Here is a 24,614-nt window from a genome sequence, read left to right as displayed (position 1 = left end):
GGTAACGTGTGCTCATTTTCAGGGTGTGTTTGAACGACAGCATGCTTGGCCAGTGGATATTCCATGGAAACCAGAGTACTAGATATTCTGCATGCAACTGCACAGACAGCAGCCAGGTAAAGTTGAGTTAAACTTTAATGGGGGAGAGTAAATTTAAAACACTCAAGAGGTACCTCGGCTCACATGGCTCACAGGCCTGGCATTGTGACTGGGGACTCATTACCGCCAGGTCGCTGCTTCAGATTCATTCAAGCTTGTGTTACAGTAAGTAGCTCCTAGAGGCCGTAACTGGGATCCCAGGCTGGGGGTGATGCACAAACATAGTGAGAGGCTGTCCCAGTTTGCTTACCGCCCAAGGCCCCGTTCCTGCAATCACTTAACGCATCTGTTTAGCTCTCCTACCGTGAGTAGCCCCAATGATTTCAATGTGTTTGCAGGAACGGGACCTAAATGGACAAAGGGTGGAGGTGAAATAGGTCTGACGAGATGATATGATCCCTTGTGGCTTTAAACTCCACAAATCAGAGGCACAGGGATGTGAAGGAACCCAGGCCTTCTGAGTCTCAGTACAGTGCCCATTGCACTGGACCATGCTGCCGGCCCATGATACTATCATCAAAGCTGACATTAAATGGCACCCTTGTAGCAAGTCTAAGCAGAGAGGTCATGGGCTGAGTAGGCACAGAGGGTGAACTAATCTGTTGGGCCAGATCCTCAGTTGGTGCCAACTGGAGTAGCTATGCCATTTTACACCAGCTCAGGATCTGACCCCTGATGTCTAGAAGCATTGCTCTAGATCAGGGTAGAGGCACATTGTTGAGGAGTGGTGATGATGGGGAAGGAATTGCTGCTTCCTCATGTGCTGAACCTGATCTGTAGATGAACAGAAGACTGCATTCTCCAGGGATGTCAATTTAGCACCCTCGACAAGCGCTGAAATCACTTAGAAAATTTTGGCCGGAGCAGGGGGATTAAATACCACGCTCCAAGGATCAGTCACACACTTTTGGGGCTGCCTTCTGTATTTACCTACCTCCAGCGGAAAAGGTTTTAATGGTATTCTTCAATGTTGCTTGATGGTCCCATTTAACAGAGGAGAGCATGTATGCAAGAGGATAATTGCATTCATTAGAATATTCTCGTTAGATGAAAGTACTCTATTATTGGCATTCACCATCAAGAATATAAACGTTGTGCAGAAGTCTGGATCCAGCCACTTTTACTGTGCCTTGTCTCATACATTATCATTATTATTACCTAGTATTTGTTTATTTGCATGGCACGGGTACCTACAGAATATGGGTGACAGCAAGGGATGGAGAACTCATTGCAGGGGGAGATGCTTGGAGATGGGCGCCCTACAGATAAACACCCAAACAGTGTGGGTGCTTGTCTGAATCACAGTAATTCTGAGGTCCTGATAACTTTGCTAGGCCTCAGTTCAGCAAAACACGTGAGAGTGTAGGTAGGGTCAAGCTCGTGTCCAAATCTCATTGATTTCAATGGCACTTCAGCATGTGTTTAGCCAAATAGGGGTGGACTTAAGCCTGTGCTTAAACTAAGGCACACATGTAAGAGTTTTGCTGAACCGGGGCACTAATCAGAATGTATGTCCCAGTGCTACAGAGCACCGGACTCCGGTCTTTGTTAAGAATTGACCCTTGAGGGGAAAATGTAAATTTTGCCTTGTGATGTTTTTAATTAAAGCAACAATTTTTTAACTTTGTTTTCAGACGTGTCCAAAGATTGACTTCTCCCCACCTCACAAAAGAACTTTTTCCTCTCGGATGATTTATAATCTTACTGGGCATGATGTAGAAATGTACCTTCTAGCAACTGCCAAAGATTTCCTCCAGAAAAGGTCGAGCGTACAATTATTTCTTCTCTTTCGCTTTGTCCTCTGTATCACTGGCCAGTGGCTTCTTATGTGTTTGATTCTCCTTTAGAAAAGCAGCCATTTTATATTCATTTCTCATGTTGCTTAAGAACATAAGAACATAAAAACGGCCGTACTGGGTCAGACCAAAGGTCCATCTAGCCCAGTATCCTGTCTACCGACAGTGGCCAATGCCTGGTGCCCCAGAGGGAGTGAACCTAACAGGCAATGATCAAGCGATAGGCACAAGGTGGTTACTTTAAAGTGTGGTGGGACTCCATGTTGGCTGCACCAAGTATTTTGCTAAGGCAGGCGTGCACGTGTCTTAAAGCATATGCATAACTACTGAAAGGTGCAGCTGTAATGGGCACCCCCCCCCCTTTACTCTGATGGATTTTGAATTAAAGCCTTTGTCCAATATAGAAACTTTAAGGAAAGAAATCTGGCAGAATACCCAGTTAAGCAAGACTTGTACAGAGATTGTGCACCTAAACTCTCATTCAACACAGAATCTAAAGGGGGTGCTTCATTTCAGATGTGTGCTTCAGTCCACTGAAGTTAAGATTAAGTACATGCTTAAACCGCTTTGCTAAATCAGGGCCTGATGCTAGCCGGCACTGTTTAGCACAAGTTGGGTTTGTGTGTGTAAAATGCCAAAGTGCAAAATTAAATGTACAGTTAAATTAGTCAAGGGAAAACCTACTGTCCATACTGATTGAAAGGGAACTGTTCACCTTCCATGCAAATCTTCCACAAATGTGGAATTGTACCACTAAAGAGGGTAGAAAAATAGCGTGACTCTGCAGCAACCAAAAATGCATTTCAGAATCGTGTCTATCGACACAGATCAGGACTTAGCTGAATTGTTGTCTCTTTACTTTCTTTTCAAAAGTAAAAGCTCCTGCAGCAGTGTTAACTGGGTCACACTACAAACACTGGCCAAAATCCTGTTCTCACCTGCACCTGTGTGAATCCAAGGTGACGCCTGTGATGATCATTCATTGTATAGTGCCTGGAGGCCCCAGGAAAAATTGACGCACGTCCAGTGACTTCAGCAGAACTAATGCCGTTCACACCTGCTGAGGATCTAACCCGGCATCTTTCCAATGACAATAATGCATTTCGCTGTATTGTTTACCACGCAGATATGGCGGCTGGAGCTTTGGGTTGCCTTTGACTACTGACCTCAAGTTTGATATACGCCCAGTGCCTGCAAACAGAACACTAACTAAGGTAATGAATGCCTCCTGCTGCAGTGCAGGAGTGCCAAGCGGGCAGGCGCCTGAAACTTCCATTGCTAAATGAAGGGGAAGCAAGATTAATGTCCTTGTGTGTTTTAGGGGCATTACTGAGCAAGCACAGAACTCCTCTAGATTACCATTAACACAAAGGAAATACATAGAGAATGAAGGAGGGAAAAAGAAATTGAAGGAACTGGATTTATCTCCACTGGTGAAGGGAGGGACACTGTACCCCTCAGCTCCCCCTAACTCTGTTACTCTTGCTGCATCCACAACCTGCACCACCCAGAGCCCAGCTCTTCACTTCCACAGGCCCCGACTCTCCCCAGCCGCTGCGGCTTTGCTCCAGTAACGGCTCACCTAGCCTGGCCTCGCCAGGACGCCTGTCCTCTCCTCCTGCCTCCACCCCATTCCCTCACTCTGCATCTTCTCCGCCAGGGCACCTCTGCGGCACAGAAGGTGCACCAAGGGGATCCAGAATGACAGCAAGAGTGCCCTCTAGAGGGATCTTTCAGTGCTGCTCAAGCCATTATATCCTGCCCTCTAGCAGTGCCGGTTAGGGTTAGGGTCAGAGTCAGGGTTAGGGTTAGGGTTAGGTCAGTTCTAGACTGCTCACACACCATCTGTTATGAGGGCAAGCTGGGCAAGCTCCTCCCAGTAACAGAAGCAGTCCCTGGGCTTTGCCCAGGAAACCCTCTTCTCCCCTCAGCTCTACCCTGGTCATCAATCAAACTCCTATGCAGACTCTCCACGCCTCATATTAAAAAGCCTTGTTTGGCCTTCGCTTGAACTGCTCTGGACAGTTTGCTGCATAGTGTGCTAGTGCTCAGGCATTACAAATGCAACTGTGTTAGTTCTTTTAAATCAACTGTTGCTGCAGATAACAAATGCCCTGCCTCCTAGAATACTACCTAACAGAGTGCCAGATGTGTCTCTCTTAGGCACATCAGTGAGCTCATGTGAGTAGACCCATAGACTCCTCGCTGGGTGAGTAACTGAAAACCAGTGTGAGTAAAGGGGGCGCAATCTGCGCGGTAGTGTAGAGTCATTTGTACTTAGTCATGGGGCTGCTTGTTTTTTAATGTAGCAAGACAGAGAAGACCAACTGAATATTGGGCTATTTCAAGAAATACGGTAATCTTTTCTGGATTGCATGCAGGTGGTAAATCCATCCCGAAATCGGCCGCTTGCATGGGCCAATGAACTAAAAATTGTCTGTTTCCTTCCCTTATTTTGTGTGTCCCTGACAGGGCCGATGAGAGGGGGGGAAGCCGGTACAAATTACCGGGGCCCAGCGGTCCAGAAGGGGGCCCGGGGACCGGCTTTGTTGGCCCCGTTAGGCTGGTCTGCCCTTGCTGGGGGGCCTGAAAAATTTTTTTCACTGGGGCCCGAACCCGCTCTCGGCAGCCCTGGTCCCTGTCTGCTCTTTTCTCCATCTTCCCTCTCTTAGTCATTATGGGTGTTACTCGTTGTATTCTTTCCTACCTACCCGTGAATGGCAATGCCATGCTAACAACCACATCTGCCCTTTGAGGGAGCGGGATGGACCCTCACTGCAGCCAGCTTGTTTCTTTAATGCACTCAGATTTACCCATTGGGCTTCCTCATCTCTGTAAAAACGTTGTAACAAGTATAAATCGGCATGAAAAAATCCATGATTGGACTCTGAAATAAAAGAGGCACAGTATGGGAACTGTCAAGATCTGGTAAATTCACGTACATCCTCATAGCCACGACAGTGTTCCTTCAAGGGCAGTTCTGCTCCGAGATGTGGCTTCATAAAAAATGGAATTGTGTGGTTCCATAGAGTTCATTGTCTCAGTAACTTTCAGAACAAACCGCTCAGCTTGCGGGTGAAAAGGTGCTTTTATCTAACCGCCAGCCCCTCAGCCTCAGCGGGCAGTCTCAGAGTTAGTGCTGTTTGTTGTTATTTGTCTTGCGGTAACACTTCGAGACTCCAGTCAGGTATTGGAATCTCATTAGCCGGGGAAAAGACTCCCAAAGAGTTTACAATCTAAGTGTAAGATGAGACAACCAGGCTGGGTCATTCATTCATCCCCAGAAGCCCCAATTTAACTGTAGATCAAGTGCAGTTGAGATGTACAATGATCTTAGAGGTTTATACTGCTGCTCATCACCAGGATATCTGGGTGCCTTCCATGTAAAATCAACAGCAAAGTCCTTAGTGGACTTCATGGAGTCTCTGGCATGTCTCATTTTCAGAGTAAAAACTCTGCTTGGGGTAAAGGTGGTGGGTTTTTTACGTTTGGTTGGTTTTTCGTAGGGTTTTAGGAGTAGAAAGGGGCACCATCTCTAGGTAAAGACTCGCCCTTGTTAACAGTTCAGGTGATAGGGCACAAGCCAGCTCCCTTTTCCCGTAGCAGCACTGGCTTTGCAGGGCTAATGGGAGTTAAAAAACATACATGTGTCGCTAACATAAGCAGATAGAACGTGTAGTACACAAAGTGTATATTCCATATTCTGTTCTCCCTTCAGTTCCTCTGAATTTATACCAGTGTAAACGAGAGCAGAATTTATCACAGGGGGCACAGCTGTTAAACAACAAGGTGCTGTTTTCACAATTTTTCTTCCCTGGAACAATTGGGTGTCCAGTGGGCACTTCACTTAAATAGGTCTCTTTGAAAATACCAGCCACTGGCATTACTGAAAAGCAAAAGCACTGACTGTGGAAAAGCAAAGTGTCAGGATGTGTAATGCCCCAGACACCATTAACATAAACCATTAGCAACTGGCATGTGTTTCTTGTCTATCTGAAGGCAACTGGACTAGATCTTATAGAAGTCGATGGAACTAGTCACATTCTTAGGTGCATTGTAGGATCTGGGCTAAGGGACTCAGAATCTTGCATGATTGAGTCGCTGGCCCTTACTTTGTAGATGGCTCAGCTTTAGCAAATGTTTTTACTACTACTGTTTTTAGTATGAGTTACGGATGCATTCATTTGTCCAAATGGAAGAAACCACTGTTCTTGGCAATGATTTTCTGCCTGTTCTTGTTTCCCAATCGAGTACAGGTGTGGTATAATCCAGAGGGGTATCACAGCCTTCCAGCCTACCTCAACAGCCTCAACAACTTCATTCTTAGAGCGAACATGCCGAAAAACGAGTCTTCCAAATATGGTAGGTGCTAACCAACCCTTGATGCAGCTCATGCTGCCTCATGTGAAGGGGGCCCAGTTCTCTATCTGCAGAGAGAAGACTATAGTGGGTGGGCCAGATTCATTCCTGGTGTAAAATGGAGCTGTGCCAATTTAAACTAGAAGGAAACTTATCCCCTGGATGAAATTTTGGCCCCACTAAAGTCAGTGGTGAAACGTCCATTGACTTCAGTGGGGCCATGTCTACTAATGTTGATTCAATTCAATTTCCTTTAAAGAGTGTCAATATTTCACATGTCTATTTCTAGGAACAGGGGAGGGGACCAGGTAAAACCTTAAAAATAGGCTTTCCTTCTCCCACAAGCAGCAAGGGCTTCTGCCTAGTATTGACTTCCACCTCAGCATCAAGACAGCTGACTGTAAAGATGTGACATTTCTATGCAAAGAAAGGATACTTTAGGTTGCTTCCAGTGGTGTGTTAGATTTAATGTTTTTCTCTCTCTGAGCTGTCCATTGTTGGACTTATGGTAATTAAAGCATTTTATTTTACAGGTGTATATGTTGGGGGGAGAGATGCAAAAATATTCTCACACATCCCTGAAGTAGTTTGTCTGTAACATGTGGTATATACCGAATGCATAGTGGTGAAGTGGAGCGTAAAGGTTTATCAGCATTCATTTGGAATGACCTGCTTAGCTTTGCCTCACTGATGTCATGCAGCGTCCCAAATTCATGCTGATAAACCTTCATACTCTACTGCACTGTTTGTTCCATCCATATTATGTGTGTAATACAGGCATACTGGGGTGTGTGTGTGTGTGTGTGTGTGTGTGTGTGTGTGTGTGTGTGTTTGCCTATGGCCAGGTCTACACTACAGACTTCTCCTGGTATATGCTGTAAAACTCTCATAGTCAACAAAGAGGTGTTTTTACCAGTGTATAGCTTGTTCCACTCATGGGGCAGAGCTTTACTACTTTGGTCAAAGTGCCGATTTGTTGAGATAGCTATATCCACAGTAGGAGCACTTTGCCAGCATAGCGTAACCATATTGGTATACCAGTAAAACATGCCGAGTGTCGATACCGCCTGTATCTATAGATTGAGAGAGTAGAACGTCTTATTCGATTATGGGGCCTCACAAGAGTTCAGAACTCACTTATCAAGTGACTTGCTTCAGCAAACACCGGCCGTTCTGCCACATTCTAGTCTCTCCTGGCCTCTCTCGTGTCAGACGGCTTGTGTTCCTGCTGAAGGATCACACTCCGGGGAAACTGTCTGGAAGGTCATTTTGCTTGAAAACATAAAGTTCTTTATTTATGGATGCATTAAAAGGTAAATCCAACAGAGAAGGAAGGCCTGTTTGAAGCTCTGGGCCTCCTTGACAATAATTAAAAACACAACTACTATTATAATGATGTATTATGTGTATTAGCACAGCGCATAGGAGCCAGAGACTAGGGCCCCATTGTGCTAGGTGCTGTACAAACGCAGCACAAAAAGATGGCCTCGTCCCCAAGGGGCTTACAATCTAATATAATCCTAAATAGAAAGGCAAAACATCTGCTCAGTTTTCTTTCCCCATCACTGCATAATAATCACCAGCCAGCTTTCACATGGCCAACTCCCTCAGCACTCATCTTCTTGCCAAGCAAAACCAACTCCCCGGCCCCACAGCCACCTCCATCATACCTGAAACACCCGCCCTCTCAGGTCAGCGGGGCCCAGCTATTTCACACTCAGTGTGGGAGCAAATCCCCAAGTGGGAAGGGCCCATCTGGCAGCCCCCTTTTTTAAATACAGATGGGCTCCAGCTCCTCTCTGCTGCAGCAGTATGGCACAGAGCCACAGGCCATCTCCCCAGCAGGACGGTCCCAGACCAACTTAGTTGTCCAAGGGTGAATCCTGGCCATGGAGAGAGAGTGTGGTGATATACTGGGGAAGATTCCCCTCCCCAATCATCAGTGAGCTACTCAGGCTGAGCTGAGTATTCCACCAGCAGTGCTTACTCATCAAGCCTTATCCAAAATACGGAGTGGTCCATGCCAGGAGTGGGAATGAGCAGACATAGTCAGAGGGTCCCCTGTAGACGTGCAGACTTACCCCTGTGGCGCATCCTGCTGGTGACTTTCAGGAATTAGCTCATTCCATCTCCGGAACTCCCTCTGCAGGCCGGTAATCTGCCTGTCCTCTGGCCCCCATGGCCCTCCCAGGACCCGGTGCCCCTTTATCTGGGGTGCTGCCCCCCCACAGTAACCCCTTTTAGCTTCAGGGTCTCCCCCTCCCAGGGGAACCCCCACCCACTATTCTCACCTTGCCTCAGTATACGGCTACTGCCAGTCATGGTCTAGCCCCACGCCCTGGGGCAGACTGCAGTATCTGCTTCCTCATCGCTGGCAAGGAGGGTTTGGACCTGCTGCCTTGGCCTACCCCTGGGCTGCCCGCTGCAACCCCCCGGTACCTATTGACCTTATGCAAGGCCACAGCCTGGGGCTTTCCAGGCTGGAGCTCCCCAGCTCCTCAGCCTGTCCCCAGCCCCGCTTCACTCAGGTACTTTGTCACTAGCTCCCTGCAGCCAGGCCCTTCTCCCTCTACAGGCAGAGGGAGACTGCTCCTGGCTCCCCTGGCCTTCTTATAAGGCCCTGTTGCTCAGTTTGGAGTGTGGCCCCAGCTGCAGCCACTTCCCACAATGAACCAGGGTTTTACCTTGCCCTGTGCGGGGCTTTTCCAACCCCTTCCAGGCAGGAGCGGGTGGTCACCCCGCTACATCCTCCACAAATGTACCTTTGAAAATGCCAAGGCCCCAGCGTGGGACATGGGGTGAGACCCCAAATGAGGGACACAAAACTTATTTGAGCAGGAAACCCAAAGTGCTGCAGGATCTGTCCCTTTAACATGAAGAAATATCTGCCACCATTCTTTATTTCTAGTTTACATGATTTTGAACACTAAAGGTAAGGGTGTGCCGAATTTATGTGGAAAACAGGTAACTTTGGCCTTAAACATGAGTGACGTCCTTCACAATGAAGGACAGTTGAAACATATTTCCCAAACCGGTCTTCTGCTCGGGGAGCCATTTTATTCTAATCTGTCCCCGAGCTTTCTGGAAATGGCCTTTTATGTTTGTTAGAGCAGGTCAAAACTCAGAATGTCCGTTCCAGGGGAAATTCTAACATTGTGAAATTTGTTTTCATTATGGATTATAATGAAACAAAAACAAAAATTTCCTGTGAGATGAACTTTTCCAACAAAAATTTTGAAAAAAAAAATTAGTATCAGGCCAATTGAAATACTTTGTTCTGATTTTGACTTTTTTATTTTAAATTATGTTAAAATTTATAATATAAAATAAACTTTAAAACAAAAAGTCGCTTTGAAATGAAAAAATCAAAACCTTCCCTTTTGGAAAGTTCGAGCTTTGTTTCAGCCCTTTCCTCCCCTGAAACAAAATTTCAACGAGATTGACACATTCCCATGGAAAGTTTTGAGTTTGACAAAATGGCATTTTCTGATGGAAATATGTTCTGTTGGAATATTTTTGAACAGCTCTAACGTTTTCACTGCATCTAGCCAGTTCTGGGTGTCCTTGGAAACAAATGAATGATAACAAATGACCAGATTGATAATGCCCAGCTCCCTCTAAGGACTCTGTACTCAGTATAGGGAAAATCAATGAATTGATGAGTAAAGCTTAACAGGACTTGTGTAAACTGCTCTGAAATACAACTGAAGAGACCCTTCTCTGCAGTAGTTTACTGGCGACCGAAAGCCATTTGTTGCTGTGACAAATAAATGACAGTTTAAGAACCATTGAAATGGCCAGATAAAAGCACAGTCATTTCAGCAACTTGAAAGAGGTGCCAATCCTGCTTTTGAGGTTTGACTTAAACTTCAAATATTTAAAAAAAGAAACACATCAAAGGAGCTTTTTGCCCTGTCACCAAGCAAATCATAATAGCTTTCGACTTATGTATACTGGGCTTCCTTCTCTCCATTCCCTCAAAAAAAGAAGTATTGAAATGGAAATTTTGACTTCTAGCCTAAGCTGCAGAGAAGGAAAAATGGCTTTATTCTGCAGCATTAACAGATTAGTCGGACTGGATCACCTTTATTTTTTACAGAAGGAAAACATTTTCTAGTTGTTTGTACATCGTTATTAGCAACTGGAGATTTTCATTGCATCCCTCAAGAAAAATATTGCTCTCGAATGACACCGCTTTTGTTTTCCTTAAAATTAAATGCAGACCAAATCGCACCATTTCATGTGTTTCAATGTTACAGGCTGAATATAGCACATAAAATGGGGGCCAGCATCTTTATACAGCATTATAAATTTAGGCACCGAATTCAGGTGCCTGATTTATAGAGGCATTGAGTATTCTCACCTCCCTTTGAATTTAATGGCAACTGTGGGTTTTTTTCCAGAACACTCTGAGAATCAAGCCACTTAGGTGCCTAAATATGGATTTAGTTGCATCATTTTAGGCATTTAACATTTGAAAATTTTAGCCTAGCCTCTTCCAGGTCCAAAAAGTCATGGAAGCTGGTCCCCTCTTCCATAGAACTTCACTGGAGCTTGGAACTGATCCACTGGGATTCAATGGAGTCCCTCTTTTTATTGTATTATGCTGCAGAAGTCTATGGAAAAGAAGCCGCAACGAGACTCATAAAAATCCATCCCCACAAAATAGTATTTGCCAGGGGCTGATGCCCCAGATGGCTCATCAAGGGCACAGCTCCCACCCTAGGACAGGGAGGCTGTAGAATGGGTCAAGTGGCATTCTGCAGCTATGCGGAGTCCTCTTCGCCATGGGAACCAAGAGCAGCTTCCACCACTGCACGCCCTAAGCAGCTCATTATTTCCGTGGAAATAAGGGCCTGTCAGGGCCAGCAATTCCCTGCCTGCATGGCCATTGACACCAGTACGAAGTGAGTGTTAAATGCTGCCAAATGGGAGGGAAATGTTTTGCACCAGCTTTGCTCTTACTGTACGCAGGTGTAAATGACAACTCGGGGTGCAAAGCAGTGGAGAATCAAGCCTGGAGTCTTATTATGACTGGATCTGGCCTCTGAAGACATTGCTGTGGCAATCGCAAATGTTACATCAAGCTGATTTTTTTGTGGGTTTTGTACAAATATGTTCACTCAAAATCAGTAATCACAAAAACAAGTAATTGTACGTGTTACAGAGAAAACTCTTGATCATTTTTCTTCTTCATACAAATCTAAAAAAAAAAAGTGACTACCTCAGGCATGAATCTGAGCATGATTTGGCCAAGAAATAACCTTTGCATGAACTCCACAGCTCTTATAAAAACATGTCAATTAACTTTACATTCCCAGCATCAGTGTTTCTAATCTATTTACAGGGCTCCCCCCAGTGGCTAATTTAACATGTGACAAACGTTTTTCTCCCAGAGGAACTCGACATTCTTCTCTCAAAACAGTCTATTAACATGCAGATATAGATCTGCAATAATACTGGGCCTGTTCTGATTTATCCCAAAACACCTTTACACCACTCTGCTAGTGTAAAAGGAGTCTTAGTCTAAGTGAGAATAATGGCCATAGACTCTTGGATAAGATAGTTGGCTTTGGTAAGGTTATAGGTTCTAGTCCATTTATGATTGTCCTTGCACTCCTGGAATATTTTTTATCTCAGTGCAGTGGATAAATAGATTCTCATTGCTTCTAAACAGAGCAAAAGCCCTTCATATGTGATATCGCCCATATCGAGGGCTAGATGCTGGCTTTGGAAGGGAAGTGTTTAAACCAAACATTTTGGCAGATCTGGTAAGAGAATTCCTGCCACCCTCTGACATTTAATTGTCACGGACCTGATTTTGTGAATCTGATTGGGAAAGACCTGAGTTTCACACGGGGCTGAAACCGATAGTCAGACTAATATCTGTAGGCTGGCTGTTTCTTGTGGTCCGGGTGCTTCTTTCTGGCTTCACAAGACAGAACTGTTACATTTAAATTTTCTCATCAGAAAATATACCAGTTGCCTTCCTAACCGCGAACAGTGTTATCTGAAGCTTATTCCGGTGTCTGCTGGAAGGCTGGAGACCCAGTGGAGAATGTGAAAGATGATTCCACACTGGGTTATCCAAGATAATACTTATCACATATGGGGCAGCTCATCAAAAATGAGCAAAAGTATGTCATAGAATTACAAGAGGTGCCTATCACTACAGTACATACTTAGTGAGAGTGATACTAATAGGGAGAGGGCTGTTCTAGTGATCTAGTGAGCACCTGACTTGTAACAGGTGAGTTAAAATCCTGACTCTGATACCAACTCCTGTGGTGGCCTTGGCGGGTCACTCGACCTCTCTGCCCTTGTCTTCCCCTGCTTTGAAATGGGGATAATGCTGACTTGCAGTGTACAGTGCCACACTAGTATCAGAGGGGGAGCCATGTTAGTCTGGATCTGTAAAAGCAGCAAAGAGTCCTGTGGCACCTTATAGACTAACAGACGTATTGGAGCATAAGCTTTCGTGGGTGAATACTCACTGCGTCCGTTAGTCCATAAGGTGCCACAGGACTCAGTACCACACTAGAGCGTACTGAGGCTTAATTAATGGTAGCAAGGACCCTTGGTTTGACTGAGTGCTCTTGGAAATCACTGGGTCAGGCCCAGAGTTATGCTTCTGCAGTTCTCAGCTGAGGACTTCAAGTCTGAATGGAAACAGACTATTAAATAACTCTTTGTACCAACATAGGATGGTGTTCTTTCCAGGGACAAAGATGGGCGAGCGCTATCCACCTTCTACAGATGGGGAAACTGAGGCACACAGCCATTAGGGCCAGGATCTTAAAATGTGGCCTCTGAATGCTTCAGCGTTGGGCCACCCAACTTAAAACACATGGGCCCTGATTCAGCAAGGTGTTTAAGTATGTACCTAACTTTAAGTAGGTGAGTAGCCCTACTGAAGTCAAAGGGACCATTCACATGGCTAAAGGCATGTGCTTGGGTTTCTTGCTGAATTCGGACTGCAAGGCTTGATTTTTCAGGGCTGCTGAGCATCCACAGCTCCCATTGACTGCAGCTCTGGCACTGAACACTCCTGCAAATTACGCCCTGCAAGAGCCACTCAAAAAAAGTTGATGGCAATTGTGAAAATCCTGCCCAAGGTCACACCATGAATCAGTGGGAGAGTGAGAGCAGAACCCAGCTCCCCTGGTTCCCTCCCATAACCAATAGCTGGCATTACTTCCAGCCTGTATGCCTAATGAGCAACTTAGTCATACATGTTACAAACTACTTCTCTTCTTTTTGTAGGTATTTCCGTTGTGAGTCATCCCTATCCCGGAGGACAGAGTAAAGAACAAGTCATGTAAGAGGTTTAATTTGGCTGATACCTGCTGCTTTGATTCATTTAGTGGCTATAGAAGCAAATCAGCTACCTGGAAATCATGAAACACCTAAATTGATAAATAACTTTTTCTGAGCAATCAAATTGCTCTTTTCACAGAAGCGAACTGTCTCCCCTGTATCTACAGAGCTACTGATTTCCCTTTGAGTTTCTTCCCGGAATACCTGATAAATGTGGGGACATTATAGATACGGCATCAATTTTGGAGCACAGAATAGCAATGACAATACATATTTTTCTTTCTGTCTTTCCAAACAATCTGCTGTCACAGTCCCGACCCTGCAAAGCCTTTCTGCCAGTCATAGTGCTTCCTACCCTGAGCCAGCTCTACAACCAGTAGGGAATGTTGGCAGGATCAGGCCATTGATTTTTTTAAGCTATGAATATTGTCTTCTAAATCAGGGCGATCAAACAATGACTCTCTCTTTCTTCCCCTTTTCTCCTCAGGCTCAGTAGCTTGCTTGATATCCTAGTCTCAATGTCTGTCCTGATTGGCTACTCCATCACAACAGCCAGCTTTGTGCTTTATGTGGTAAAAGAACATCAAACCAAAGCTAAGCAACTGCAGCATATTTCAGGCATCGGTGTGACAAGCTATTGGGTGACCAACTTCATCTACGACCTGGTAAATTACCTAACTTTTATGCATGGAGAACAGGATTCTAGAGTGAAAAATCCCCACTTCTGTATTGAAAGTTCGTTATCTAGATTTAGTCATATCATCATTACCAAAAGAACTAGGTATTGTTCTCAAAGGCATTACTGATTATTAATTGTGAACCATAACACTGGGATATGTATAAAACTCAGCAGATTTATAAGAGATCAACATGGCAAAGACCAAAACTTGGGTTAGTTTTTAACATGTAGATGCCAAATTGCCTTTGAAGTTAGATTGCAGAGGTGGAATTGTTGTTGTCATCCAGGATTTATACATCTGGGTAAGGCTTATGGACCTGATCCTGCAGCTCCTATTCCCATGAGCAAGGGCTGCAGGGTATGACCCTATCTTCAGAATTCTACTGCAGATGGTAGATACTTTTGGAACCTTCAGAATACAAGATCCTACATTTGTAAACATCTCTTGGCTGAGATTTGAGAGATTGGAAAAAGCCAACTGGTGGGTTAAGTTTCCAAACTCCTAATGTCAAAGAAAAGTTACCTTCTGTTACTGTTAGTCAGGTCAGGGGTGATGTGCTGTATATATCTAGACTTATCTGCCTCAAAAGGATCCCACGCTTCTTTACGTCTTTTGAAAAAGTCCCTTTCAGGATTCCATAGTCCCCTTTGTCTTTGTCTTATGGTTTGTGAGCCATTATGATGCGCAGAGGTCACATTCTCAAGGTTTTCTCCTCAACCACAAGGCGCTGAGGTTCTCACCTGATTCCAGAAGCTGGGGTTTTAAGAAAAACATCAAGCATTGCAAGGCTCATGACAAAATCATGACGACTGACAGTGCTGAGGATAATCTCAGTGGAGTGGCAATGAAACAGAACCTTTTCACCCAGTAGATGATTCCCCAGCTCATCTGAGTTGATGTTTATCTGACAGCACGAATTTGCTCTCTCTTCTGTATTGTTAAGGATTTCCCCCCACAAGTTTGTTTGGCTTGAAATTTAACTGATTCATATTTTGGGTCATCATGATGTCAGAATTCTGGCATCCATTGGAAATGTTCTCCTTTTCATACAGCTTCCCCCCCTCACCCCCATACACTAACTCAGACTGGTCCCTCAGTCAGTTTCACACAGCTTGTGGCAGAAACTGTGCCGTGGAGTTTTTGGGCCGTGTCTACAGGGCGAGGGTTTTGGTTTTGTTTTTGTTTAGCTACTGGCACGGCTGCCCTGGTAGTTAGAGCGCTAGCCAGAGACTTGGGAATCCTGGCTTCAGTGCCCTCCTCTGCCACAGACTGCGTGACCTGGCACAAGTTAGCGTCTCTGGGTATGTCTACATGGCAGCTGGGTAGATAGTGTGGAGCTAGCATGCTAAAAATAGCAGGGTGGATGTTGCTGCTTGGGCTAACCACCCAACCTCAAGGCTGGGAGGGCTTGAGCTTGGGCGGCCAGGCTGAGTGTCTGCCGGAGCTGCAATGTGCCTGCTCACAGCCATTTTTAGCACGCTATCTTGAGCCCTGTCTACCTGGCCTGGGAGGTTCCCGCCCAGCTGCCGTGTAGCCATACACTCCGTGCCTCAGTTTCCCCTCTGCAAAATGGCAATAATAGCACTGCCTTGCCTCGCAGAGGTGTGGTAAGGGTACTTTAATGACTGTGGGGCACTCAGGTGCCATGGTGGGAGGGGGCCACGTGAAGCACCTGGCTCTTAGCACGGACAGTCTTTATGACAGTGCAGCTTGAATGGTGCAGGTGCAGCTTACCTTGGCTTGCAAGCTGCATCAGTAGTGCAAATTGTGCTGTGCTGATATCAATGTACCTACACTAGCAGTTTGCAATGCAGCTACACTGCTGGCTAAATCCCAGCGGAGGCAAGGCCTTAACATTTGATTAACTCCACTTGAACCTCTGGGGGCAGGAGCCATCTTTTGGTTCTGTGTTTGTACAGCACCTAGCACAAGGGGGTCCTGGCCCATGAGTAGGGCTGCTGGGCACCACTGGAATAGGAATAATAACAACAGGCCCCCTAGGGCCAAATGTTCAGAGCTACCTGCCTAAGCCTGCTCATGGAGCGGGGCCATGGAACAAGCAGCTCCTGGTTGTGAGTGCAAACGAGGGATTTGAACACACCATAAATGTGGCCAGGTTTGAAGAATTGGTGCTGGGTCACCGGTCATACACCTGTGACTGTGACTCTGGCCTGCCTCTGCTTTCATGCTCCGGGCTCTCAAGTTGGTGCTGCAGATTTTTAAATGAGCCTATTGAAATAGCCCTGGCGTTCTAACTGCAATCACTATTCAGCAGGCTGAAACTAATCCAGAGCTCTCAGCAACCGGATATTGCTCAGTGAACACCTACCAGCAAATTCTCTGAAATCCCAAAGTCGGGGAAACCAGGAACCGCTTGGGGCAGCTACTGTGTAGATCCCTGGCTTGTATTGTAAACAGCAGAATGTGATTCTATAATAGGAAAGGCACGGGACATTTCTCATTCACATCTAGGCCTTTCATGCCCACACTTCCTAGGGTTCAAAGCTGGGATGCTCCAGAGAGTCTCACAGAATGTATTCTCCTCTCCCACTGAAGGACAGCTTACTGCACCTCTAGGGCAAAATTGAGACCTGGTGTCATTCCCTCCCCCGTACAAGCTGCATGCAGCTCTATTAGAGTATTGATTATTCTGACGATGATACACTCTTTAATATCATTTCACAGGTTCTTTTTATGGTCCCGGTTGCCCTCTCAATAGGAGTTATTTCAGCTTTCCAAATACCTGCTTTCTTCAACGATAATAACCTAGTGGCTGTATTTCTTTTGATGATGATGTTCGGGTAAGTGTGTGGCTCAGTTACTTGAAGATGACTCCATGGGGGGGAAATTTGTTTAGGGTTTGGAGTCCTGACCAAAGCTGTGCGACTCTCCCATCACCTCTACTAGGAATCCTCTCTCTTGGCAGAACTGAAGAGAGAGCACTTGATAAATGTTGACTAGTGAGCCTTCAAAAGGCTTGGGGAGAGATGAGGCAAGAACTGTTACCCCCATTTTAGTCAGGGGCAACCAAAGGTGGCAGCATAAACTGTAGAGATTACATAGACCCAAGACACCACGGCTTGGTTGTCCTTATTTCCTGTTTACACAGACTTTACCTGAACAGCAGCTCTAAATGTTGACAACACCAAAACCCAATATGCTCAGGTCTCAGACACAGCCTAGGTTGTAACTACACCTGACTGAAACTATTCAAATGTCAAAATATCAGTGACATTCCCAAATTTAAAAAAAAAATGAGGAAAATTTAGATAAATTTCACCCTGTTTTTTTCTCAGCAAGCTTGTTCAAATTTTTTAAATTTCAACCACAAAAATATCAGGATAAAATTCACAAACCCCTTTTTTCAACCAGCTCTCGCTTCTAACCCAGCCCTTCCTGACACCCAGTCTGGTTCTCAGGAAGTTTTTCTCTGCCGGAGTTAGGATTAAGCAGACAGGCATGGGGAGATAAGAACCCTGGATGGCTATGAGTCTTTCCTCAAAGTTTTCATTTTTAATTTGAATTGGGTCAGGACTACAAGGTCTTCAAGATCTTGACCTCAGCTAGTGTGGTTGCACAGTTTTCATTTGCCATGAATACGTGTCATCAACGTTTCCCCCAAATTCCACCAGAAAGCTTTGATTTTTTTTCTCTTTCAACTTCCTGAGACACTGAAGTCCAAGGGCAGCCCAAATGTGGAAGGAAGGATGGTCTGGTGGTTAGGGCACTGACCAAGGCTATGGGAGGCCACAATTCAAGTCCCTGGTCCACCATAGCCATCTTCTGTGACCTTGGGCAAGTCACTGTGCCTCATCTGTAAAATGGGGATAATGATCCTCCCTTGCCTCAGAGCAATGTTGTGAGGTTAAAGGGTGGTGAAGAGATCTGCTGAGGAAAGGCGCTTCATGAGAAATAGGCATCATTATTACCATAATGACTCTACCCTCCTGTGTAGAAGTTCCTGAGCTGAATTATTTTGTTGCCGGTTTTCCCCAGTCTTTAAATTACTTTCATATTCTCTCTGCTGCTGGTGATCTACAGATACGCAACGTTTTCATGGATGTACTTGCTGGCTGGGATCTTCAAGGAAACAGGAATGGCCTTCATAGTTTATGTCAGCATCAACTTGTCCTTTAGCATTAATACCATCATTACTCACTCGGTTGTGTTTCTACTGGCCCAAGAAAAGGCTACTGATCAGGTAAGAGCTCACTAACACTTTGGCCTTGTCTATATGATGAATCAGTCCTCACTAATGGAGTGTAAATTCTAGTGCACACTAGCGTGTTGCACATTAACTGGCCTGGGTTGACCCTGCTGCTGGCATGCACTGAAAGTTTCCGTGTGTATGCTAATGTATCCCGTTTTAACCAGTACTACTAATGCACCATGTAGAGAAGCCCTGTGTTAACTCTTAGAAAACTGATTCGTTTCCAAATGCAACACCTGTCGGGGCCTGAGTGAAAGGCTATTGAAGTCAATGGGAGTCTTTCCATTGATCTCAATGGGTTTTGGATCATACCCGTGGACTTCCATTGTTTTTCAAGGTTTTGAGGGAGGTCAAGTAGGGGACATTACTCTAGAGATCTAGTGAGGTTCCCTATGTCCAAACATGGGGCAAGTGAGACTCTTTCTTCTCCATGTAATTTGCCCCACCCCCCACCCCGTGGTTAGGAACCAGGAGTGGAGAGAGAGGCAGATGGGAGTGGACATCTGGGAGGGTGGAAACCAGATGCATGTGGGAGAGATCAGGGAATGAATGAGGGCCCACACTTTTGGGAAAGATGGTTGTATTCGGAGTTAAGTTCCTCCAGTGCAAATTACTGAGGCTGAGTACTCAGTGCCCCAAGGGCTACTCCATGCCACTTTAACCATCAGACGAGCTTTCTGTCATCTAACTGTGAAACAAGTGCTCCCTACAATGAATTCCTGTCCATGCAAAGGGAAAAGTGCCTTGAAGGCACTAATATTTCCCTAAAGTGGAGCACTGGTCTTTAATAGATCTGCTTCTCTTGTGCCTTAGAGAACCTGTCCTGGCTAAAAGGTAAGCTTTTTTGTTTGCTTATTACAAGAACAATTTCTTAATTAAAAAACAAAAAGGAATCAGCCCTTGTCCCATTGTCAGGCAATACCTGTTTACCAAACCCTTGGATCATGACATTTGTAGTTTTCTAGACACATCAGTATGGAGCCGATCTCCTTCCATGCTAATTTGTTGCGTATCCAGTGTGCCATGTGTAATGTCAGTGGTGTTCAGCAGTCTTCACTGCTTGTGTTAGCTAATAACAATATTATACAATGGCGGTTTGTCATTCATTAGCAACTCCCTGGGCCAAACGTGTCTCCTTGTCAGCGGGCATGGAGCTGCTTGACCAAGCAGAACTGATGCGCTTGTGCTACAGAAAGTGAGAAGGAGGATTTGGGTGCTACCTGTGTCCCTTTGAGCTTCATGGGGGTGCCCTGCAATTCAGCGTGCAGTGGGATGGATCCACAGCTCTGAGGCTCCATGGATGGGGAGCACATCGACTGCAAGGGTTAGCGCAGCTAGATAGCTACCCCAACTTCATGAAGAACACCAGGCTGCAACCTGCTCACTCAGCTTTCCCTCGCCTGGGCATTCCCTGCATCAGGAGAATTCCCAGGTGCAGCCTCAGAGCACCATTCTGGCAGCTGCCTGCTATCTGAGAAGTGCAAAGTAGCTGGAATAAGAGCCAAGGATCTGTACCAGGAAGTATGATCACTGGGTGCCATTTCCAAAGCACCTAAGGGAGTTAGGCACCAACTCCCAGTGACTTTCCCACCCTGAATTCCTTGCAATTGTGAAACAAACTGTTTCGGAGCTCTTTGATGTTGATTTATCCATGGTGTGAGATACGCCAATAAGCCCAAACAGGCGTCAGTCCCAATGCTGTCCCAAGAATAAAGTCACAATGATCATTAGTGTTTCTCTTCTTTCAGGGCTTGCATGATCTCGCTGAAATCTTGAGGCGTGTTTTCCTAATCTCTCCACAATTCTGCTTTGGATATGGCTTGATTGAATTGTCTCAGCACCAGGCGCTGATGGGCTTCTTAAAAGCCTACGGAGTGGATTACCCTGACAGAACCTTTGAAATGGACAGAATAAGCTCCAAGCTGCTTGGCATGTTTATCCAGGGCACTATATTCTTTGCAATTCGGCTCTTAATGCATGACGGGATGATTCAGAAAGTCTGGTCTAGTATATTAGAGTAAGTAACATCTGTATTCCTACAACAAATGTAGATTAAAACAGAGTTCAGTGCTTTAGTCATTGACACTGTGACCATTATCATTATTTTGCATAGCTCCATAAACTTACACAGTGCTGTGCAAACCCAGCATAAGCTCCCTCTGCTGGCAGTTCCCATATCTACCTGTGGTTATAGTGATGACTAATGGAAATGTATCCGCCTTAATTTTTTGTTGCATCTCCCTCTCTATGGGCATTGTGGGTAATGGCTTACCTGCCCTACTTCTGCATGTGCTGGACAATTCCAGTCCCCGGGAGGGGAGAGGTATTCATTATTGTAATACCCGCGTAGGCCTGTGAGTTCAATTTCAAAGAACAGGCCTGACTGACTGTATCTATTCTGTGTTGGAAAGGCAACTCAAAGGGCTGCCATTTCAAGTCTCCGGAGCCAAGGGGTATTGATGGGTTGATCGGAAGAGAGGCTCTGGGGTCAGCAGATCCAGAGCCCCTTCAATGCATTCGGTGGCATCTTGAGCCCAAGCTGATTTGGGTTCACTTCATGCATGAGCTGCCCCCCAAATTCTAATGGTAAAAACTGTCACCAAAACGGAATGCTGCCATGATGTAGGACCGACACCAAAAGCAATGCATTTGTTGAATACAAGGAAAAGCTTCATAAAGAAGAACATTTGTTTTTAAGCTTCGTACATGGAATAATAATAGCAGAGAGTTTTAAATTAATATAATGAGAGCATATAATAGGATCTCATTTCAATTTTACTGAAAAGACACTAAGTACTCTGCACACGCAGATCCGGACTGTAAAATCACGTGTCTCCTACTCCTTCAGATTCCTGTTCGACAAAGTGCATGGCAGGCTACCGCTTCTGCTGGAGGCAGCTGATGAAGACAAAGATGTTCAGGCTGAGAGGGAGCGGGTTGAGTTTGGCCAAGCAGATGTCGACATGGTACAACTCCAGAGCCTCACCAAGATCTACCATCTTCCTCTCAGAAGGATCATGGCAGTCAAAAATGTCAGCATTGGAATCCCAGCAGGAGAGGTAAGCAAGCAGGCTAAGGAATCAGAAGCCTATCCTATAGTAAAGAAAACTGAAAATGTCCTCCAAGCCACTTCCTTATTGTCTTCCCAATCCCTGCTTAAGACTCAGGAAGATCATCTGACTGCAGCTACGTAAGTGGTGAGCTGAGACTACTACTTATTGGACAATAATTTGCTTTATTGGTACCTCATCCTTCCTTTCTTCCCTCTGGTATTCGTCACCTACATCTGTTGAGTATCACTGATTATTTGTATTATAGTTAAAGCCCAGAGACCCCAATTGGAATCGGAACCCCCTTGTGCTAGGTATAGCATGGACAGGGAGTGAGACGGTCCTTGCCTCAAAGAGTTTAAATAGACAAGACAAAGGAAAGGTGGGAGGGAAACTATGCTATTCTAGAGAGTGAACTCCAGCAGGGACTGTCTTTTAACTGTGTTTATACAACGTCTAACACAATGGAATCTTGATCATTGATGGTTTGTTGTCATGGATTTACAGTTACCATTAGAAATGTACTCATGACTCTTTATTCAGACTGCATTGGGCTTGGAAAGTGGGATGGGCAGCTGGAGAGGCAGTGTGGTCCAATGGATGGGACTAGGAGACCTGGGTTCTGTTCCTGTCTCTGCCACTGGCCTGCTGGGTGATCTTGGGCAAGGCCAGAATTGCTGAGATCCTAGTTTGACACCAACAGCCAGATTTTCAGAATGGCTTAGCACCCTGCGTAAATGGGAGCTGACGCTTTTTGAAAATCTAGCCTATGATCTCAGTGGGGGAGATTTTCAAAGGCATAAATGGCAGATACACTCTAAATCCCATGGAAAGTCAGTGGAAATTAGACTCATAACAGCCATTTGTGTATTTGACTCTCTCTCCTTCTATACCTTTGCTTCCTCTCCCATCTGTCTGTGTCTGCAGGACCAGGGCCTATGAATGGTACTAAGTGTCTGTACAGTGACTATGTCTTACTATGGGTCTGTCTACGCTGCTGTAGGAGGCATAATTTGAAGCACATGTAGACATATTGAGCTAGCTTTAATCTGGCCAGTGCAGGTACCAATAACAGTGAAGCTGCAGCAGCAGGGGATTGCAAGAGTAAGATGATCAGGATTTGATCCTTCACATGGCCTACATATGAAAATGCACTTTGCAATAATAGGAATGATAGTATTAAAGACCCAGCCATTATTTCCTACTATATTAAACAGAGGAGCCTAATATGCACTGCAATACCCTGCCCAATAAACAACCACCGTATAATATTTATATGCACTTTGACTGCCTGAGCCTTTTCCATAATCTGTTTTGCTCAAGGGCCAGCATTAAATGCAGCATGCTAAATGTCTCTCTTTCTGTCTCATAACCAGTGCTTCGGGCTGCTTGGCGTGAACGGCGCCGGAAAGACAACTATCTTTAAAATGCTAACAGGAGACATCGGGGCTACCAGTGGAAGACTGAGAGTCCGGGATCAAACTGGGTATGGAAGTGATGTATCAACAAGGCTATCTGGAAAAAAAAATTGTCATTTACCCCAGCTCGGATGGATCAACAAAGCAAATTAAAAAGAGTTAGACTTAATAAAAAGCAGCAAAGAATCCTGTGGCACCTTATAGACTAACAGACGTTTTGCAGCATGAGCTTTCGTGGGTGAATACCCACTTCTTCGGATGCAAGAAGAAGTGGGTATTCACCCACGAAAGCTCATGCTGCAAAACGTCTGTTAGTCTATAAGGTGCCACAGGATTTTTTGCTGCTTTTACAGAACCAGACTAACCCGGCTACCCCTCTGATAATAAAAAGCAGAAAATTCAGCCATTTTAAAATACTATATTTACTTCCTCGGGTCTTCAGTCTCATTTCACTGACAAATTTTTATGTTGGTGCAACTCCACTGGTGTCAATGGAGTTTCTCCTGGTTTACACCACTGTGAGATCAGACTCTGGCCCTTAGTCATTAAGAGCCTGATTCTGTCACCCTTTCTCTTGTTGAATAATATCACATTCCACAACTGGTCCCACTGAAATCAGTGGGTCTGATGATGGAGTAAAGTGCTACTAGACATGAGTAAGGCTGCGATTCTGTCACAGAGGTCACGGACAGTCATGGATTCTGTGACTTTCTGCGACCTCTGTAGCTTCCGCAGCTGCAGGGCTGCCCAGGGGCCAGTTGCACTAGCCGCTGCTGGAGTGGCCTCAGGACCAGCCGCTCAGGCGGTCCTCAGGGCCAGCTGCACTGGCTGCTGCTCGGGCGGCCCGAGGCAGCTGGCCCCAGGGATCACCCAAGCGGTGGTCCTTCAGGTGGCCAGAGCAAGGACCCCGGGGATTGCCGGAGCAGCAGTGGTCCTGAGGGCGGCCAGAGCAGTGGCCCTGGAGGCTGTCAGGAGAGCAGTCTCCGGGGGTCTTGGAGCAGCAGGCCACTGGGGGAAGTTAGCATCCACGGCTGGAGCAGGAGCCCCTCAGAGCAGAGATTTCTCATCACAGGTATTAATAGTAACAGTCATGGACAGGTCACAGTCTGTGAATTTTTGTTTATTGCCTGTGACCTGTCTGTGACTTTTACTAAAAATACCATGACTAAATCTTAGCCTTAAACATGAGTAAGGCCGCTGGAAACTGGCCCATCAAAACTACCGGACGGATGAGCAGTGTGAGGTACTACTCAGTGTGAGACACACAATCCTTCCTTTTAAGAGCTTAGAACATCAATTCTGCACAGGACTTTATATCATGAACTAAACGCATTCCTGCCCCAGTGAGGGCTACATTTCCCCCTTTCCTTCCTGTTTAGTAGAGCATGTAGGAGACTTATGAAGTGTTTTTAAAATAACCGTTCACCTTTCCTGATCCAGATCCCTGAGTGACATTGATGACACCCACTGGTCGCTCTTTGGCTACTGCCCTCAAGAAGATGCCTTGGATGACTTGCTGACGGTGGAAGAGCACATGTATTACTATGCTCGGCTACACGGCATCCCAGAGAAACAGATTAAAGGAGTGAGTAGACCCATATGACTGAAGAATTCCCTTGGGACCCAGTCAAGTCAGTGAGAGTCTTTGCATTGACTTCAGTGGTCTTGATCAAGGCCATTATGTG

The 24,614-nt window shown here is 45.5% G+C and overlaps 1 protein-coding gene across 1 annotated transcript in view; it reads left to right on the top strand.

Moving 5' to 3' along the window:
- ABCA12 (ATP binding cassette subfamily A member 12) overlaps nucleotides 1-24,614 on the top strand; it is a 127,920-nt gene that overhangs the window by 91,616 nt on the left and 11,690 nt on the right. Inside the window, exons 37-48 of the mRNA XM_045032666.1 lie at nucleotides 23-116; nucleotides 1,734-1,861; nucleotides 3,022-3,109; nucleotides 6,152-6,257; nucleotides 13,518-13,572; nucleotides 14,059-14,236; nucleotides 16,937-17,052; nucleotides 18,293-18,452; nucleotides 20,210-20,478; nucleotides 21,310-21,520; nucleotides 22,888-22,997; nucleotides 24,370-24,514. Coding sequence (XP_044888601.1) covers nucleotides 23-116; nucleotides 1,734-1,861; nucleotides 3,022-3,109; nucleotides 6,152-6,257; nucleotides 13,518-13,572; nucleotides 14,059-14,236; nucleotides 16,937-17,052; nucleotides 18,293-18,452; nucleotides 20,210-20,478; nucleotides 21,310-21,520; nucleotides 22,888-22,997; nucleotides 24,370-24,514 — 1,660 coding nt within the window. The remainder of the gene's footprint in view (nucleotides 1-22; nucleotides 117-1,733; nucleotides 1,862-3,021; nucleotides 3,110-6,151; nucleotides 6,258-13,517; nucleotides 13,573-14,058; nucleotides 14,237-16,936; nucleotides 17,053-18,292; nucleotides 18,453-20,209; nucleotides 20,479-21,309; nucleotides 21,521-22,887; nucleotides 22,998-24,369; nucleotides 24,515-24,614) is intronic.

Source organism: Mauremys mutica, chromosome 10, assembly GCF_020497125.1.
Source record: "Mauremys mutica isolate MM-2020 ecotype Southern chromosome 10, ASM2049712v1, whole genome shotgun sequence".
NCBI lineage: Eukaryota > Metazoa > Chordata > Testudines > Geoemydidae > Mauremys > Mauremys mutica.
Note: the sequence above shows the minus strand (reverse complement) of the source record. Positions and strands in the feature narration are given on the sequence as shown.